This window comes from Melospiza georgiana, chromosome 3 (genome assembly GCF_028018845.1).
Source record: "Melospiza georgiana isolate bMelGeo1 chromosome 3, bMelGeo1.pri, whole genome shotgun sequence".
Classification (NCBI taxonomy): Eukaryota; Metazoa; Chordata; class Aves; order Passeriformes; family Passerellidae; genus Melospiza; species Melospiza georgiana.
The window spans coordinates 25,363,570-25,383,224 of NC_080432.1; the positions used below are offsets into that span (position 1 = coordinate 25,363,570).

Consider the following 19,655-nt stretch of genomic DNA (forward strand, 5'->3'; position numbering starts at 1 on the left):
AGTTGTTCCTCATGCTGAGGTGGAACTTCGTGTTTTAGTTTATGGCCACCGCTCCTTGTCCTGCCGCTGGGCGCCACTGTAAAGAGCCTGGCACCATCCTCTTGGCACCTGCCTGTGGGATATTTGTATGTACTGACGAGACCCCCGCTCAGTCCTCTCCTCTCCAGAGTAAGCAAGTCCAGCCCCCTCAGCCTCTCCTCAGTCCCGTCATCACCTCATCGCCCTCCGCTGGAGCCTCTCCAGGAGCTCCTTGTCTTTCCTGCCCTGAGGAGCTCACAGCTGGGCATAGCACTGCGGAAAGAGCTGAGCAAAAAGGCGGCATCAGCTCCCTCCGCCTCCTGCCGCTGCTCCTCCCGATTCACCCGGGAAATGCATCCAGGGCGCTGGACGGGGATGTGCGCGCGGCCTGCGCATGCGCGGGGTGTCAGGGCCGAACGGAGCCGAACCGAGCCGGGCCGGGCCGGGCCGAGCCGAAGCTGCAGTGCCTCCGTCCCCGCGGATGCACAACCCCGTTTCCCACGGTATGTCAGTGTCTCTTAAGCAGCCAAGACTCAGCACCTCCATGGGATGAGGTTTGTAAGAAGGATCCTGGTTGATGGCCTTGATCTGCAGCTCCATGAGGGGATTTCCACTAAGCTTGGGCAAGGAGCAATTATGTCCTTGCCAGTCTCCTACATAGGACAGTTCCTTTGTGTTTGATGTTTTAAAAGGATCCTGTAGGGAATCCAGACGCGAGTCCAGACGTCACACCCTTAGAAAGGTTACTCTATCCATTTCCCCATGCCCCCCCCCCCCCAACAAAGCAAAAAAAACCTACCCCAACAAAAAACAAAACAAAAAAGCCACCCCAACAAAAACGAAAATAAAACAAAAACAACAACAACAAAAAACCCAACAAACAAAAAACCCCAAAAAATCCAAAAAAAAAAAAAAAAAAAACAGAAAAAGGAGGCTGAACATCAGGGTTTACTGAGAATAATTCAGACCAAGATACTTCTTTTCACAATCTTTCATGGTGATTCCATAGGATTCAGTCAGGCATCTGAGGGTGGTGATCTGAGGGAGGGTTCTTCACTTGCAGGACAGTTTTTAGATGTGATCTGTAGTGCAGCCACTGCATGATGGCTGAAAGGATCCCTTGGGAGCTCCCTGAGTGGGAGCAATCCCTGCCTAGGTGGTGTGGGATTGTAATGCAGAACAGCGGGCTGTTGAGCCTGGTCTTTTTATGGGAGGGAGAGGGATGCACATCCCAGGAGAGGAAAAACATCACCCCAGTTCTAATTCTGGTCTCAGAAGTGCTGATGTCTCTGCACCTCACATGTGACACAGACTGCCCTCTTTTTAGTGCATGGACAACCTTCATCTGTGGGGTTTTTTTTGTTTGATGTAAAATACTTCTTTCTCCTTAGAGCATTCAGTTCCAAGGACTGGCAAGGCATTTGCTTTTGAAGTAACACCACGTGAATGTGCTAAGGTGGAAGTGAATCTCTGCTTGCCTTGACAGCCAGGACACCTCAATCCAGGATCTTGAGAAAAAAAAAAAAAAACAAGAATCGTTCTTTTGGCTTCAGATTTTGAGGTAACAGCTCTCTGAAGACAGGCTTCTTCCAAACCTGGTAAAAAATTGGTGCTTTTGGAAATGTTCTGAATTCTGTATCAGCTTTCTGGGCTCTGCTCTTTGGTCAAATAAAATGTTGGCTGTCAATCCCCATTTGACAGTTTTCACAAGGCCCTGTAAGTGATACAGTTTTCAGTGCTGGTGTTTCTGTGGGCTCTGGGTGTTGATGGGTCAGCAGGGAGACCAAACTGAATGGTCTGTGCCTGCAGACCTGCTCTTGTGGCTGCCATGAGGGCAGCTCAGGACATCTCCCTCCTGGCAGCCTGGGGTTGTTTCTAAAATGTTCCTCACTATTGATCTGGTCTCTGAAGTTTCCCTTTGATATTGAAAACCATCAGTTTTCTTCTGTCAGTTTGGCCCCACTGACTTATTCCTGCTGTTTTTCCTCAGCATCAGAGGGGAGTGCTCCGGGAATCAGCCTGTCCTTCTGGCCAAGCTGCCTGGGCCCACATCAATTCTCCAGCCTCAGCAAAGACACTGGATTTGCCAAGCCTCAACTTGTCACTGCCACCTGAGCCCTGGAAGAGCTCAGAGGAGATCCTCAGGGTCCCTGGTTCTGCCTGGATCGGTGCTGGTGGGTGAAGTGAGCAGCTGCCCCTGGTGGGAGGAGCACTGGCAGCCAGGTTCAGGATGGGTTTGGTCACCCCAGGGCTGGGGTAATGTGGGAGTGGATGTGATCCAGGCTTATCTGAGATGGGGGGACATCCCTGAAAGACTGGAGGGTGGGCACATGGTGTGACAGCAGGAATGCTGTTGGAGCTGTTAGGAGAGGGAGGAGGTGATCTCACTCTCTGCTGTTCTTGCAGAGGAGGAGCAGCAGGTGAGCCTGGCAGGGCTGCCTGCAGCTTGGGACAGCACTCATGGTCCCCAGGAGCAGCCTCCAGCCTGCAGCTGGCACCTCCTACAGCTACAAACTGCAGTGCCTCTGGTAAGGGCTCTGCTCCCTGTGAGGGCCCTCTGTGGGTGCCTCTGGGGTGCCTCATGCCCTGCTGGCTGTGTCTGCAGGAGCCAGGTGAGGCACATCGCCAGGGAGAGGGACAAGGCAAGGCTCAGTTTGGAGAGGGCAGAGAGACACTGCCTGCAGCTGGGCAGGGAGCTGGATCAGCAGTACATCACTCTTGAGCACACCCAGAGCAAGCTCAGGTAGGAGGGGTTCGTTTGGTGGGGTGCAGAAAATGTGCTCACACATCCCTTTTGAATCTCCCCCTTGTTTTGCCAATGTGGCAGTGGCAGGAAAGCCCTTGAAGACCCCTCTCCACCCCTATGATCTCAGCATCCTTCCAACAAAGCTCTCATCTCCAGGATCATGCTCTATCTGTCCCAACCATGTTGCTTTTTTCCCCCAGGAATTTTCAAGCAGAAATAGAGGCAAAAGAGCTGCTTTTGCAGCAAGCAGTGAGTCACCAGGCAAAGCTGGAGGCTGCTACACAGCTCCTGCAGGGCAAAGAGGCCAACCTGCAAGGGAGACTGAACCATGTGATGAATGTAAGTACAACTGCCTTGGATGAAACACCTTCGCTCTTTCAGAGGTGGAAAAGCAGAGGTGGTGACAAATATAGATGGTTCACTTTGCTCTTGTTGGGAAGAACAGGAATTTTATGGAGAAGAATCATCAGCCACATCCCTCCAGTTGTATTAAACACAGAACTTGTTACCTTGCCATGCCATCACTAAACTGCTGTGTTGTCTGTTGGCAGTGGTTTGGCCCTTGGTAACACCTGCAAACACAATGGCCAAAGCTGAAATTGTGCCAGGGGCCATGTCAAAGGCAGAGATGTGTCTGCATGCCTGGGATTACCCCAGCTCTGGTCAGTGTAGAAGTGCAGATGGAGATTAGCTCAGGACTTGCTGCCTTTGTTAACTGTGAGGGAACAATTTTGGGGAGCAGAGGTGGAGCTGATCCTGTGGGGCTGTCTCGCTCTTACTGTGCAAAACCCATCCCTGTCCTTTGGAGAGATGAGCCCATGTGGAATCAGCAATGTGCTGTCCTGTTGTGGTTTAGGAATGATGTTCACAGTTTAGTTCTCCTACCAATGCTCCCCAAACCACGCTGCTGCTTGCTCACTCCCCACTTTTCAATGGCTGGAGAGGAGAATGGGAGGCACAAAAGGCAAAGACCTTGGGTTGAGATAAGAACAATTTACTGGAAACAGCAGTGAGATAAGAAACAACCAGTGACAGCAACAGTATTAACAAAAGTGTACAAAAGAGAGGGTGATTTGCAAATGCTCATTGCAGGGCAGCCACATTTTCTCTGGAAGGCATCTCCTTCTCCCTGGAATTGAGAGAGAGTGCCTTCCCTCTGACCCCAATGAATGAGATGGTTCAGAACAACATCTGGGCTTTAGCCACATCCCCTCCTGGTTACTGCAAAAATCTGTCCTGGCTAAAACCAGGCCATGTCCAGGGTCTCCTGGGAGCTGTGCTGTGTTAGGTCTGCTGATGTGCCAGTTGTTGTACAGCTCCCTGCTGAGCACCTGTGGCTGATAAACCCTTCCTGCCATGTCAGGACCCACTGCAGCAGGGAAATCTCCATTTGATCTGCAGGAGAACACACAGCTACAAAACAAGGTCACAGAGATGGCTGAGAAACTGTCAGCCTCTGAGGAAATGGTGTTGGAGCTGCAAAAAGAACTCAACCACATTGTGAAGGATAAGGTAACCTTTCTCTGTTGCAGTCAAATAAGAACTTTTCAGGAATTCATTAAAAAATTGATCTTGCATATTTTGTGTCAGTTGCTACGGTCCCCCTGTGTGAGCTCTCCTGTGCTTTAATGACAACCTGGAAGCTGGGAAAGAAAAAAAAAAGGTTATTTTTGAGGTTATTTTTATTTATATGAGGATATTTTCCGGTTGTAGAGAATTCTGCAAATCTGCAGTCTTCGAGGGAAAACTTCCAGAGTTCGGTTTCCAGAGAAGTTTTATTTTTCACTAGTATTGAAGTAAAGGGCTTGTTTTAGTATCTTCCACTCCTAAAATGAATCTGGGGAAAGAAGTGAGTCTGTGATCTTGTTAGCCAGGAAAGCTTGCCTGTACTTTGGTGTCTCACATGTGGAGAAAATTGGTTTTCCTCCTTTTTCTGACCCATCCCACAGGTGATGGGCCCCTTAGGGGGCCTTCTGTTGAATGTATGGGTGTGCCCTGTGCCCCCAGGGATTTAGCAAAGCTTTTGACTCTCCATTTGGAGCTGGTTTTCCTGAGGAGAAGTGTTTCTTTGTGCAGCTGGAGCAGGGGGAGCCCCAGAGCCCCGAGTTCCTGAAGCAGAGCGAGCGCTTTGCCGAGATTGTCCTGGAGTACGAGCGGCAGTGCCAGGTAGGTGCGGGCAGCGCTGCCGTGTCACAGCGCTGCTCTCCGCAGCGCATCCCTGGGCCATTGGGCCTGAGGGAGTGCAAGGAGGCAGACCTGGTCTTAGGGCAGAGGGATCCCTCTTACCTTGCTCAGAGTGCTGTCTCCTCACTCCTGAAGCCCTCATGGGTTGTTTGCCATGCAAGGATTTTGGCAGGAGAGAATAGGGGTGGATTGTAAATTCCTTCCTGCTTGTAGCCATGGACTATTTTGTTAGGGAACCATGTACATCTGATGTTAAGGACAGACCCTGGGCTCTGTTGGATTTCTTCTTGAGCACAAGGAGAAAGCTGTTCTCCTAATTTGGAAACCATATTAACAGCTAAAGTCTTCTATCTTTTTGTTTTTCCTTTCCTTCTTGCCTCCACTTTAAAAAACCCTATAAATCTTGTTGCTGCTGAACTCTGCTAGAGAGTCAAGGTAAGCCAGTCCAGATACCTGGTGTGTGTAATTGGTGCTGTGTGTATTGTAACTCCTGCAGGGTGCTGTGCTCCTTCCCAGAGCTTGGGGCTCTCTGAGGCATGAGCACAAACTCTGTTTCCCTTCTCCCATTTTAAACGTGTGTCTCTTGCATTTTTATCTAGTGTATCTTTAACTCATGCTGGGTGCTCTGTTGTTTTGAGTCCTGTGCTTGTCACGTTGCCTGTTTGTTCCCAGGTGCTGTGTGTGGCTGGGGAGCACCCCTGAGCAGGGACAGGGACAGTCACATCCCCCCAGCTGAAATGCAGCTTTCAGTAAAGCCTTTCTGTGGATGCATCAGGCAGCCCTTCTCCAAGCTGCAATTAAAGGCAAACATTCTGAAGCACTATCCAGTGCAGCATTGCTCCAGGTGGCACCAGAGGGTTGAATATGCTCAGTGCTGCAATTTTTCCTCTCGTTGAGCAGCCCCAGAGTTGTCCATGAGAATGCTGATGGATGGAAAGGTTTGACCTTCAGGCTTCACTTGCCCCTGTGAAGGCACCCACTGGGGTTTATCCTTTACCCTCATCGAATGCTCTCAGCCTCCCTTTCCTGCTTAGAATGGAGATGAAACAAACTGAGTTGGCATTTGTCTACATCTGCTCAGTAATATTTGTTACCTGGAAGTGTCCTAGTTCATAGTCTCTCACAGCACATCAGTTTCCTGGAGGCAGGATATGGGATGGAATTGGATGTCTGCTCAAAGTGAGCAGTCCAGAAGAAGGCAGGATGCCTTGTGTGCTGTACAGGATAGAGGATGTGAAGTGAAGCAAGCAGCTGCCCATCTCCAGACACTCCATGAAAGTGGCTCATTGCCCTGCTGTGGTGGCTCATTACCTGGTGTTCAGCTCTGGGGCTCCCTGCTCATGGAGATGGGATAAACTCCTGTGCTGGCCTTGGGCTGTCTCTGGCACCAGCAGGACCTGCCTTGTGCTGTGCTTCCCATGGGATCAGCACCTTCTTCCCTTGCTTTATTCCTTCTGTAGCCTGGAAAAGTTCCCTCCCAGAGGCCTGTGGGCTTTGCTTCCCTGTGAATCCTGTTGGTTGCCTTCTCTGCATTGAGTAGTGCTTGTTGTCCCCTGTGCCCACAAGAGAGTCATGAGGATGTAAACACAAACCCCTGGGCCTGTGCTGAGACCATGATGTTTCTTCTGTGTTGGATTCTGCCAGTGGTTATTTAGGTCAGGAGGGTCTCAGGAGGCTTTCAGGAGGCCCAGCCTCCTGAGATGTTGGCAAATCCCTGGTTTTGTGCTCTTCTGTGCTTTACAGTATGTAGTGATGGTGATCTCGGAAATCTGGGGTTATATTTCTTCTTTGGTTCCTCCAAATTCTCTAATGTGTTCCTTAGTTTGGGAAGGCTGTGCTGGGGCTGGGGGAGGCCCTGGCAGGAGCTTGGAGGAGCTCTGTGCTGTGTCCTGAGCAGTGTTTGTTCCAGGTGCTGCATGAGCAGAACACAGCGCTGCGCAGGGAGCTGCAGGGGCTGCGCCTCCAGCTGCAGGAGAGCAGGGCTCAGGCAGGGCTGCCAGCAGCAGGTAACGGGCAGGAGGGCTCTGTGCTCGTCCTCTCAGCAGTGACAAAGTTCCCTCTGCATCCAAGTCTGCATGGGAGTGTGGGGAGGCTCCTTGTGCCTGCACTACTGCTGCCAGTGCTGGTACTGGGTAGCCTTGGGAGGGAAGAAGGAGAGGATGGGTGGTGGGGAGGAGGGAGATGGAGGAGGAGAGGGTTTTCCAACTTCTGGCAGATTTTCAGTGCTGAATATGCTGAGGAAACAATGCAATAAGGAGGAAGTAGCCCCAAACTGTGGGTTGGAAAATTCAAGTTGAGCATTAGATAAAAGCTCCTGGCCAAGAGGGGTGATGCAGCCCTGGGTCCAGTTGCCACATAGATGGGAAATGTTCATCTTTTGGGGTTGTATGCAACCCCCCAAACCCCTTATGGACTGGATGAAGCTGCAGCCATCCTGCAGTCCTATCTTGTAGGCCTCCCCTCACAGGGCTCCTCTCTGCCATCACACCCCTCTCCAAGCCTTCTTGTTCCTACTTCTGTGTTCCAGAAATGTCACTCCCAGTGGAGCAGCTCCAAGAGCAGCTGCAGGACCTGAAGGTGCAGCTGGAAACCAAGGTGAGTGGGGTGGGGGGAGATGTCCTGACTGCTTGGTACCCACAGCTGCTACAGAGTGACTGATGAGACATCTGCTCCAGTAGGGTGGCTGGAGACAGAGTTCAGGCTGGGGACCAGGGTGGTGCCTCATCACTCTGTGAAGTTATTTCATGTGCTGCTCCACCTTGTCTTGGCTGGCAGGAGGGTTTGGAGCCTTTGCCTCAGTGGCTGGCAAAAAATCCCTGTCACCTTGTGAAATGTTTGTGTGGGTCTTGTGAGGAACCAGAGCTCACTCAGTGTTGTTGTCACAGTAAAAGCAGGGACAGGACCAAGAGGAGAAGCAGTCAGGTGTCTCCTGATGGTAGGGGCTGTATCAGAGCCCTGTCACCCTTGGCTTGCAGCACACTTCTAACCTGCTGCTCTGAGATGACAGTGTGAGCCCAGCCTCCTCTTCAGACAGCTGTGAATGCTCATGGGACAGGCCTCAGTTCCACATTTACTCCTTTTGCTGCTGAACTGAGAGGTCAGTGATGCTTGCTGGGTTTTGTGTTGCAGCACTGCAAGAGAAAATCCTAAACTGTCCTGCAGGTGACAGAACAGTTAAAGGAGCACAAAGCTGCCTACAGATCTTCTGCCTGCTTTATAGTCCTGCCTTTGTGCACATCAAATCCTCGAGTTTCTGGTGTTCACAGGGGAGTTGTGGGGAGCAGCAGCTTCTCACCAGCACATCCTGACCAGGAACCACTCTGCAGTGGAGGAGGGATATGAGGAGCAGTGGCAGATGATGCCCTGGCCTCTCCCCTCTCCTCTCTGGGGCTCCTTGCAGACAAGGAGAATGGGCAGAACTGTGCTGCTTGCTGGCAGCAGCTTGAGAGGAAAAGAATTGGGACCCACTGGATTCTGCTTGTTAGACACTGCTGCATGAGACTGATTGTTCAGCAGGGACCAGAACTGCCTGCAGAGGGTCCTCTGTTGAGTGGGACCAATAGATCAATGTGAATTGGAGCTATTGGAGGAGAGGAAGGCTCTCAGGAGCATGGTGCTAATATCCCAATCCTATCTCCTTCCAACAGATAAACTCTATTTCTTCCTCATAATAGTTTATGTGGAAAAACTTTGAGAGGGAGAGGAAGGACAGTGAGGAAAGTTTCAAGGCTGAGATGTGCCAGATGGAATACCAGAAAAGAGATGTTGAAGAAACAGTTGCAAAGTACTGGGCTATAATTAATGGGCTGAAAGAGCAACAATGGGAGCCTGGAGGTGGAGGAGAGGTTTGAGATGGAGCAGGCCAGGTGACAGCAGCACACTGATGACATTTGCCACCCAGGGCAGCAGCTGGACAAGGACAGAGAAGAAATAAAGACAGAGCACAGGGACAGAGTGAGCCTGGGGTCTGGCACTGTTCTCTTTCTGGGGCTAAGGAGGAGATTAGGTGTGCATCTCCTGCTCATACCAGGGTAGGTTGGGCTGATTTTTCACAGGGCTGGAGAGCTGCTTAATTTGGAAGAAAACCTGGGCAGAATTGCAGGGCTGCAATTGTTTGAAGTGAGACATCTAACTCCCCTTACATGAGTGCTTTTATTTCAGGACTCTAAGTTTCCCTGCATGTTCTACAAGGCTGTGTTAGAGGCTGTGCCCAGCAAAGACTGTATCTTAAAATAGTGAGAGATATAAAAGAGCTTTCATTAGTGTTTTTTATTACCTCTTTCTTGGTCTTTCAGCAAACCTGCCTCTACTTACTAGATGATCACAACTTGCTATCTTAAAAGCAGTAAAAAATGTCTTAAATTTCTCCATATAGGTAAAAGGAACTGACTTGTGAAAGAAAGAGGTTGTCACTGAATAATTGTTTTATCTTCTCTTCCTCCTGCCTCTGCCCTGCCGTGTCTCCCTTTAGGATCAGTGTTTCCCCTTGGCAATATGCCAGCAGGGGATTTTGCTAGGTCATTGTCACTGTTTAAGGGCTGAGATGTGGGGTAGGTGAGGGAGAAGGGAGGGGATTTGGCTGAAGTCTGTGGTAGACCAGGGAAACAACCCCAAATAACAGGAATACAAGGCATTTAAGCTGTTTTATCTCTGGTGAATGGCAGATGGGCTGACTGCAGTGGGGAGCTTCCAGAGTTGCTGGAAAAGATGGGATTGGCTGTGTGTCTTTGAGAAGTGCAAAAGGTGTGGGAACTTTCTGTGAAGTTTAACAATTTGCCTTAACTTTGCAACACAGAAAACCCTTTGTATTGCATGTCCAGCAAATGTACATTCAGAGGCTGGCTGAGCATTTCAAGCTGTGATATCAAACCCAGGTCAGCAAAATGGTTTTTATCTTTAGGAAAGATGCAGAGGCTGAGCATAGCAAGAGCTGCCATGGAGTGAATGCCAGCATGAGGACAGCTGTAAGGCTTCATTGCAGCAGCACTGGTGTGAGAGGAGGTGATTTCCCAACAGTAAAGGCTCCAAGGTGAGGCCTTCAACAGCAGGGCACCCATGAGAGGCAGCAGTGGAAGCAGAAGAAAAAAAACCAAGTCTCTGTGGAAGCAGAGGCAGCTCAGGTTGTAAGAAAAGTTTAATGCCAAGATGTGAAAAATGCTGGCTGTTGGGTATGAAAAGATTAAAAAGGCACCAGGATGAAATGGGAGTAATGCAGAGACAGTGAAGCTGAGGGCTCTGCTGTTGGAAGGGACAAGGTGTCTGGAGAGCTGTCCTCTGGGGGAAAATGAGCTGATCCTCTAAGACTCAGGTGAGCAGGCAGACCAAAATCTTCTGTTGCAATTTCAGCACTGAAGGAACAGGGAAGAAATGAGCAATTGTATGATGGACACAGCAGTGCAAACAGTGCAGATGTTTGTGGTAACAAATGGCCTGTTCAGTCTAGCAGCTGGAGGCAAAGTGGAAAGCATTTGTCAGGGAGAAATGGAATCTTGATAGACAAGGGGATGTGCTTGGGAAGGAGGCAGAGTTAAATGCCATCAAAGAGCAGACATCTCAGGACATAGACCTGACCTGCAGGGCAAGAAGAGAAGGAAAAAAGCTCTGGGAGACAGAGGTGTAACAGCGTAGGAGGAAACCTGGCATTCAGGCTGTCAATACAGAGCTGAAGAGGAACAGGTTGAACTGGAGCTGATGCAGCTCAAAGATGTGATGCACTACTTGGAAAATGAACCCAGAGCTCAAGAGAGTGTCAGGTTTGAGTGCAAAGGTAGTTTGAAGATCTAACATGCTGCTGCAAAGAGAAAGCAGATGCTTTGTGAGACACAAGGCTGCTGAACACTGTAACAGCAACTGTCTTCTCTTGGATGTTCCAGCAGCAGCTTTGTTCTCCTGCTCTCATGAAGTGGGCTATGAACTAGGATACTTCCAATTAATAAATATGACTGAGCACATGTAGGCATAGCTATATTATGTCTTTTACTGATTGTGGGAGTGTGGTCAGGGAGCTGGGATGTGCTCCTGTGGCCATGGCTGACTGCACACTCACCTCCTCTGCCTTGGACATGGATGCTGGAGATGCCACAGGAAGCACAGCATGTAAATCCAATGTCAAATTCCCAAAAGCAGCTGCACTGAGGTGAGCAAGCACCACATAGCCCATGGACTGGTCCTTGTGCTTCAAGGAGAGAGGAAGAACTTCCTCACACAGCTCCTCTGCTTACCACAAACTGCAGTGCTGTCCTCCCTGCCAGGATGGATGGTCTGTTATCCTGCACCTTTCCCTGAGGGATTTGGGTCCTGTATGGCTCTGGTGTTTGGCAGCAGTTGTTGGAAGGACTGTCCAACACAGGACCAAGCTTCATTCCCACATGTGCCAGTATTCATGGCCTCCTGGGAGACTGGGAGTACCCACAGAAGTGGAAGGACAATGAGACCACCTTGGATTTGGAGTCACAGCTTTGTGTCCAGCCCTGTGAAATCATAGAGGCCTCACAAACAAGCTGATTTCTCCAGACCTGGCTTTATTGCAGTTGAGGGGTTGGCCTCACCACCTGTCACCCTGTAATGAAGTCTTGGTGTGTCTGGATGAGTCAAATCACTTTGTATCCACAGGACTGCCAGATAATTTTAGCCAGCTGGAAGCCACATCAATTCAGTCTGATGCTTTTTGTCCTTTTTCCTCTTTATTTCCCTTCCCTTGGAGACCTGCTCCTTCTCTCCTCTTGTCTCTTGATGGTCCCCACATGTTTTGCTTGAGTTATGGGAAGGTTTTTTCTCAGTTTTCCTTAGTCCTTAGCTGTCATTGGAAACCAAATTGGAAAAGATGAGGGAGCCAGCACAAAATGCCAGCCCCAAATGGGGCTTGTGCATGGTTTTCTCACTCTGCTGCCTCTCCTGTGCTGGCTGCTGGAGAACAGCTTGCTGAAGAGTTAACATGGGATGGATTTCTTCCTTAGGAAGCTTTAGATAGGTACTGGGGTCACCCACTGAGCCATGAATCTGGGGAGAGACAGGTTTCTGGGGTGGATGATCCCAGTCTGCTAAACTGTCCCTCCCATTGTTCTTCATTCCTTGGATTTTAGGTCTCTGACAGCTTTGTAGGACTTTGGGCTGAGCAGAGTCACCTGCTGGGGCAGAGGCACCTGACTCACTCCTGCATCAATTCAGGGCCATACCTGTTTAGGCTTGGCTTTGCTTCCTCTTGCAGGCCAAACCCAGAGCCAGGCTGTCCTCTGGGGGCTGTGCTTTGCTGCTCTCTGGTCTGAGGCTGATCCTATCCCTCTTCCCAGTGGGAAGAACAGGAGTGAGTTGGGTAGAGAGAAGTTGGAGGAGCTGGCTAAAATAGCAGAGTTAACAGCATTGGTAAGGAGCCATCAACCCCAACTGGCAGGCTCTTGGCTGAAGGATTTAGAAGGGCAAAAACTGCACATATTCATAGAGAAGAGCAAAAATGTTTGTTTCAAACATTCAAACCCAGTCTTCCTTTGAAGAACCAGCTTTGTCTTATAACTTGTAAAGCAGTGAAAACTTGTGTGACATTGAAAGTCTTACAGAAGGGGAAAGTTTTTAATGACTTTTCACTACTTTCACTCTTTCTCCCTGAGCTTCCTCTCACTCCCAGTCTCACACCCACATGGCTCAGTCTCTCCTTGTTGCCTGTGTTCCCACCCCAAGCCTCCTGTGCATGATTTGCTGTTTCTTTTCTCCATCTCTTCCAGAGTGATGAGGGCAAGGAGGAGCTCTCTCACCAGGATGTCGAGAGGCCTCAGCTGGGCTGTGAGCCCCCTGAGCACAAGGCTGGTGACAGTGCTGGCCCTGGCACTGCCCAGCTGCACAGCCAGAGCCCTCTGGAGGCTGAGTGGCTACGAGGGGCAGAGATTGCTGCCAGGCTGGAGCACCACCAGAGGCATGCAGCGTGCTGGATGGAGATGGAGCTGCTCCAACAGCAGCTCCAGGCCTCACAGGGAAAGGTGAGTGTCCTTCATTCAGTGGCAGGCTGCTGAAGGACTCTGTGATGTTGGTTTTGTCCTGCCTGGGGATGTGCTGGACACTCTCCTCAGAAGGGAGGGTGTCCAACTTACCAGGAAAAAGTCATCCTCTTCCTCTTTGCGGGGGAGAAGAGATTCTCCCTCCTGCTCAGCTATGGCTGAAGCCAGTTCAGGTGCAGCTGGGGAGAGGTCCCTGCCCTGTGATGCCCCCCTGCCCTTGTCCTGTGCAGGCTGGCTGGGCAGAGGGGAGGTGGCTCACACAGGGGTGCCAGGATCTGGGGTTCCCCATGGCTCATCTGACAGAGGAGCTGGAGCAGTGGCAGGATTGGGTAAGGGTTGGGAAGGGATGACAGCAGCCAGGCAGGGCTTGGTGAGGGATGGGAAATGGGGTGGTCACAGCAGAGTAAGGTGGATCACCAGGACAGAGGGAGGAAAGCCAATGTGAGAAACCTTCCAATGGGTTAATATTCCTCTCCTGCATTCTGCCCTGGGGACTGGCTTTCCAAAGTACAGCTTACCCATGCCAGCCATCCCAAAGTTGGACCAGACCTGCTTCCCATTACCAGTTTTGCCCTTTGCTGGTGACAGGAAGCAGAGGACATGTACAGGACATTGAGTACATCACAGCTAGCCTGGGATGTATCCAAGAACCCAAGTCAGCAGCTCCCTCTGTCTCTTGCTCTTGTGGCCCTTGGTCCTGGGACTCCCTCCCAGAGAATCCTCCTGCTCCTCACTACTCAGCAAGGGGAGCATCTCTCAGCAAGGGCTCTCTGTATCTCTTCCTGCAGCTCTCAGTGCTCTCACTCCCTTGCCTTGCAGGCTGCCCAGTGAGCACCACTGCCATGGTGCTGCAGCTCTGCTGTGCCTGTGCTGGGGTGAGGGCTGAGGGCACTGTCTGACCTCTCCTCTCCCCCAAAACACAGCCTGGGCCTGTCCTGTTTGGGGTCAAGGCTGTAACCAGCTGTCAACCTTTCTGTGTTACAGCTTTTGGAAGCCAAAGCCAACCTGAGCCTAGCCCAGGCCCAGCACACTCTGCAGTTGCAGCAGGCCAAGGCCCAGATAAACAACATGGTGCCAAAGAAACAGTTTGAGCAGCTGCAAAACACCCTGAGAGAGGAACAGTGCAAGACTCAGAGGCTCCAGGAAAGCCTCCAGCTGCAGGCTGAGCAGACATGCAGGCAGCTGGTCAGGATCCAGGTAAGCAGGGAATTGCAGGAGCTCAGTCAGGGGTACTGTGCAGGGAACACTGGAGGGCAGCTGTGATTGAAGGCACCAGAGGTTTGGGTGGAAGATGGTAGATATAAAGAACCACAAGGAAAATGCACGTAGCTTCAAATTCAGCTGCAACTTTAATTCTTCATGAATCCTCCAGTCACCAGCCTGCACTCAGACAGGTGGATTTATCTCCAGGGCACTGAGCAACCAGGTGTTGGGGTTTTGTGAGTTTGTGTCTGGGCAAAGACAGGACAAATTATAACCTAAGGAATGATAATAAGCAGGCACAAGGAGCCTTTGTCTCTCCTGAGCTTTCCAGGACATGGCTGGGAGAGGGGAGGCCAATGGCTTGTTTTTTATAGAAAATCTGCTGGAAAATCTGTGCCTTGTCTTAAACTGGTTGGGTGCAGACCCAGGGAAGGTTGTACTGCTCCAAACATCTGTCCCACTGCTTTTTGCATCCTGCACTGCTGATAAACCCCCTGCTCTGTCTAAGGAGCATGAGGCTCCATGAACAGGGCCTTGGGGAAATGTACAGTCCAGGGCTGCCAGAGGCCAGGACAGTGCTGGGACAACCCACACACAGACTTTCTTGCCCTCTGCAGGAAGAACACGAGCAGCTGCTGCAGGCAGCTGTGGAGCAGGCAGAGGGGCTGGAGCAGAGTCTGAGGAGTGCTGAAGCTGTGCTGGCAGAGAGGGCAGCTCAGCTCAGAGATGCCCAGGTGAGTGCACAGGGGCTGGTGCTGTGTCCCTGCCCATCTGGTACCCCTGCATGGGATGCTGAACCTGAAACCTCCTGTCCCTGCTTTAGGCCCAACTCTCCAGGAACAAACTGTTGATTGAAGAGCTCCGTGGAGAGAACAGGAGGTTTGCAATGGCCCTGCAGGCTGCTGAGCTGAAGCAGAAGAGCATGGAGGAGAAGAACCAGCTGTTGGAGGAACAAGCCTCAGCTCTGAAGCAGCTTATTGGAAAAATCACACCAGCATCTCTGAGTGGGTGATGGAACTTCTGCAGTGGCAGCCCCTGCTCCTGGCTGGGGCTGGTCAGGTGCAGAATGGGAGATATGGCTGGGTTAGGAAATCAGCCTTGTCCTCTCTGGTCTTGCCAGGATTTTCCTGTGCAGAAAATAGCAGATGGGGAGCCTAGAGTCCTTTGAGGAAATTGGTCTTGTGGACAGCTGAATTTTCCAGCTGAAAGCAGCAGCCTTGGGGCCTTTCCCAGTGGCAGTGTGCTGTTATGTCATGTCTGTCTCAGGGCAGCCAGCTCACAGGATTTTCTTTGGCAGTTTAGTGGTGGTGCAGGTGCTCCCTCTCTGCAGAAGGCTGGTGTTGGAGCCACAGTTACATCTCAAAAGCCAGGGCAGAAAGGCTTGCAGGACCCTGTGCTTGGTCACTCCTGAGCTGTGGCATTAAAAAATTTGTAATGTTACAGCACCTCCTGCTTTTCCCAGTCTGCTCTGTATTTCAGTCACCTTCCCCAACTGCTGCTGAACATTTATTGCCAACAGCTCCTCCTACAGCCTGAGCCTAGGATCCAAACCCAACCAGATTGTTGTCTCTGCAGTGAGCAGGACAGAGCAATGCTGTAATGGCCCAGGCATTTATCCTGTTCCTGCCTTCTTCCCCAGCTGTTTGCTTTTTCAGCTCCAGCCTGAGATGGGGGCTAAGCAGACCTCCAGTCTCACTTAGGGCTGATGTTTTTGCAAGTGTTCTCCCAGACACAGTGCAAGAGCTGAGCAGCTCCACTAGGAAAAGGGAAAGGAACTCTTCAGCCTTGTTCTGGTTTTGTGCTACCCAGAATCCTTAAAACCCTCTGCTCCCTTTCCCACCCCTACTCCAAGTAGCCCATAGACCCAGCCAGACCAGTGCTGTGGGATAAGAGATTCTTCACAGGAACAGAGGCACAGGCCAAGCACACTGGGAAAAACCCAGGCCCACAGTCCAGACTGCAATGATCATTCATTCACACAGCACCTCAGGAAACATTTATGGGTCTCTGATGGGGACAAGGCTTCATGTCTAATCCTGGAAGGAACCTTGTGCAGCCTTATCTGACACTTGGAGGAGCAGCTCCATTGAGATACTTAAAACGACCATCACACTGCAGGGTCAGGATGGGTTTGGCTGGAGAGCCAGATCAGTGCTGAATGAACACCACATTAACTCTTAAAAACCCAAGAGACCGAAGAAATTCTTTATTTTGCAACCAAGGAGTTTTCCTGGCTTCTAGAGCCCAGCCAGCTGGTGTCTTACATGCACAGTGTGAACAAAGAACTACTCCAAACAAAAATGCATTCACAAACCCTGGGTGTAGCTGTGGGGCTTGGATTATGTCCCCCCACTATCCTGGATTCCCAGGATTGCTGTATTACCAGCATGCACCCTTTGCTCATGAAGAGCTGTGGTTTTAAGGCATCAAAGGCTGTTAGGAGGAGTGGCAGGGTGCCACTGCAGAGGAGGGGATGGGTGGTGTAAATACTGAGGTCTCTGAAGTCCTGCACACACCAGAGCTCAGTCCCCATCGTGGGCAGGTCACCAAGAGCTGTCCCTCCTGTCCTGCACACTCAGGACAGAACGTGCTCCAGGATTCCTTGTCTGATCAGCTGCTCACATTTCCAGCGGGGTAAAAAGTGCTGCACAGAAACACAGAAAAAGCCTCCATGGATTTGTTGCTGCACACAACCAGCTCTGTTTGTTGTGCTGTACATCCAGTGCCTCATGGTACCAGATCGGGCAGAGCTGCACTCTGGACCATGCAGACAGCACAAGGAGCTGTGTGTGCAGGGATTGGGACATGCTGCAAGGCCAGGGGGATGTCATGGGAGTGAAAGGGAAGGAAGAGAACAGACCACACTCCTGCCACAGGTACCTGGCTGTTCTTCTTCAACAGGATGGTAGTGCCATCATCAATCTCAAACTCCCCATGGTCTCTTAAACACCTCACCTGCAAAGTGGGAACACAGCTCTGTAGGAGTGCAATGAAAAAAACCAACCACCCCCTCCAGTGACAGTCCTTGGCATGGGAACATGCTTTCTAGCTGGTCTAGTTAAAGTTGCTGCAAAGACCTCCTACTGAATAACTCGCCCCACCACATCTCCCTGCAGACCAGAAGTGCCATCTCTCAGCATGCTTTGTGCTCTCAGTAGAAGGAGTAAAATGCTGGCAGGCAGAGTAAAACACAGAAACTTGTGTAAGCTTTGGGACTCTGAAAGGTCTTGCTTGATGAGCTGACTTGGGGATGAAATGCTCGAAAAGAGATAGTCATGGAAATGTTTATTCATGGATAGAAGCCAGAAATCTTGCACTTACTTCAATGTACAGGCTTTTAGGAGGTTTGATGTCCTGTGTGAGGTCCAGCCCCTCCTCTCCTCCTACTGACCTCATGTAGGTAGCCAGAGACTTTTTGTACCGATTGAACCACTCCACCTGTGGGCATGAACAGGGTTGTACCCACAGACAATGAATACACACGAGTAAGAATTTACAGAAAGACATGTTAAATATCATGTTTATTGTGGGGGGAAGACTACCCTATTTTGATTGTACTAAATAATCCATCAGGAGGAATATGTGGGAAGGGGGGCAAGAGTTTGAAAGGAGGCTGACTCACTTCCTCAGCTGACATGTGGAACTGGATGGTGTTGGGCAGAACGCTGCCATACTCCCACCTCAGTGCTCGGATCCGTAGCAGCCGGTCATACCTAGGGGAAGAAACGAGGCAAACCCAACACCTCTGCTGAGGTGAGTGCTGGCAACATCCCCAGGCCACGGTGGCATCCAGTAATCTAAACTTTCAAAGAGCAGGAGGAAGCAGAGCCTTCTCTTTGCAGTGATACCAGCAACGAACACAAGGAGAACCAGCTCCAGAGCTGCCTTGCTGCTCGGGGAGAAGCCACCTGCCCGGCCCGAGAGTCCCGCCACCCTGTCCCTGGGGACGCTGTGCCGGCAGCGATGAGCCCAGGGGACTCACAGGTATGCCAGGAGGCAGCGCTGGTTCCGGAGCAGGCAGCAGTGCCGGAACCGGATGAGGAAAATCAGGTCCGTCCGTCCCGCCTTCGCTTCGGACCTGGGGGATGAGGAGAAGGAAAAGGAGGAGTAGGAGCAGAGCTGCGGGCCGGGGAGCGCCGCCCTCACTGTGCTGTGCGGGACGCGCCGGGAGCGGCGCCCAACTCACACATCCGCCTGGTTCCGCTCGTACAGCGCCCGCATCTCCTCCAGCGCCTGCCGCAGCTCCTCCGTCTGCAACAGCGGCACAGCCAGTGAGCGCGGGCCGCCGGCGGCGCCCGCCCGGTGTTCCCGGTGCTCACCCGGAAGGGCGGGAGGTGCCCGCCGGCGGGGCCCGCCCGGTGTTCCCGGTGCTCACCCGGACGGGCGGGAGGTGCCCGCCGGCGGGGCCCGCACGGTGTTCCCGGTGCTCACCCGGAAGGGCGGGAGGTGCCCGCCGGCGGCGCGGTGCAGCTCCCGCACCAGCTCCATGCCCCGCTCCGCCGCCATCGCGCCCGGCCGCGCGCGCGGGAAACCCGCCCGCGCACCAGCCAATGGCGGCAGGGGAGGGGCCGACGGCAGCCAATGGGATACGAGGGGCGGGGCTTACAGACGGGGCCACGCCTCCCTTTGGGCCCCGCCCCCGCGCTGAGCTGCGCCGGGCTCGGCGGCCGCGGTGGCGCCGCTGGGGCTTTCGGCGGCCGCCGTGACACTCTTGGGGTCACGCTGAGAGCCCCCAGGGGCTGGAGCAAAAGCCGGAATTTCTACCGCACACTCGCCTCTAGCAAGCCTGTTTCCCCCAGTCTTCTGGGCGGTTCGCTGGCTGCCGCACCGCGCTGCCTCTGGCAGCCTCCTCCCCATGCTCCCCCAGCCCTTCCCAGCGCATTTTTCCCTTTTGACAACCTTCCAACATTAAAGAGAAAAAAAGAGGTGGGTACGTTTGTGGATGGGATGGGATTTTTTTTAGCACTCGGAGCCCTGGATAGAGATTCAATAACCCAGGACCATCACAGCTTGTCCTGCTCCAGGAATTTCTTTTTCTCTGGCCATGTGTTTTTTATGGTTGCTAGAACTAAAAAGCGAGTAGCGTTTCCTGTACAACTGCGGTCCGGGCTGGAACAGTGGGGAGAGCACGGTGGGGCTCACACCACGGCTGAGACGCCTGGGCATGGTTCGTGTGCCCGAACCACCTCTGCTGCTTCTGCTCAGGACAGTGTGGCACCCGCTCAGCTGAGCAGGGACCGCCACTGACTCCGGCCAGAGTGTTTTAATGATCCCAACCACTGCTCTACTGGGGGCTTTAGGCATGGAAATGTCCAGAAACGCTCCAGTGGTCTGCCAGCTGGAGGTGGGCTCCTGGGGGTCTGCTCTGTGAGCCGAGCTGTTTCCTGTCTGCAGGGACCCCTCCCCTCCCCATCCTCCCTCCCAGCCCGGGCCCCGAGGAGCTGCGGGGCTGTGGGAGGCACTGCGGGGCTGTGGGAGGCACTGCGGGGCTGAGGAAGGGGCTGAGGGAGGCGCTG

General features: G+C 52.1%; 2 protein-coding genes across 4 annotated transcripts; one reads left to right on the forward strand and one right to left on the reverse strand.

Moving 5' to 3' along the window:
* The first annotated feature begins 406 nt into the window (after positions 1-406).
* LOC131082062 (ninein-like protein) lies at positions 407-16,232 on the forward strand. 2 transcript variants are annotated; one of them, XM_058021573.1, is made up of 14 exons: positions 407-521; positions 1,410-1,579; positions 2,009-2,192; positions 2,425-2,546; positions 2,624-2,761; positions 2,965-3,103; positions 4,166-4,276; positions 4,841-4,930; positions 6,858-6,954; positions 7,476-7,543; positions 12,667-12,918; positions 13,921-14,133; positions 14,757-14,873; positions 14,963-16,232. In XM_058021573.1, exons 4-14 carry the CDS (start codon positions 2,479-2,481, stop codon positions 15,149-15,151), a joined length of 1,482 nt encoding a protein of 493 aa, XP_057877556.1. In that variant the 5' UTR covers positions 407-521; positions 1,410-1,579; positions 2,009-2,192; positions 2,425-2,478; the 3' UTR covers positions 15,152-16,232. The 2 variants fall into 2 exon arrangements, with proteins under 2 accessions (XP_057877556.1, XP_057877557.1); XM_058021574.1 differs by lacking the exon at positions 1,410-1,579.
* Positions 16,233-16,316: 84 nt separating this feature from the next.
* On the reverse strand, positions 16,317-18,648 carry GINS1 (GINS complex subunit 1). Of its 2 annotated transcripts, XM_058021578.1 has the most exons (7): positions 18,571-18,648; positions 18,326-18,390; positions 18,122-18,217; positions 17,762-17,852; positions 17,461-17,577; positions 17,020-17,094; positions 16,317-16,783 (listed from the first exon to the last, which is right to left on the reverse strand). In XM_058021578.1, exons 1-7 carry the CDS (start codon positions 18,643-18,645, stop codon positions 16,715-16,717), a joined length of 588 nt encoding a protein of 195 aa, XP_057877561.1. In that variant the 5' UTR covers positions 18,646-18,648; the 3' UTR covers positions 16,317-16,714. The 2 variants fall into 2 exon arrangements, with proteins under 2 accessions (XP_057877561.1, XP_057877560.1); XM_058021577.1 differs by having other exon boundaries at positions 16,317-17,094.
* Positions 18,649-19,655: the final 1,007 nt, after the last annotated feature.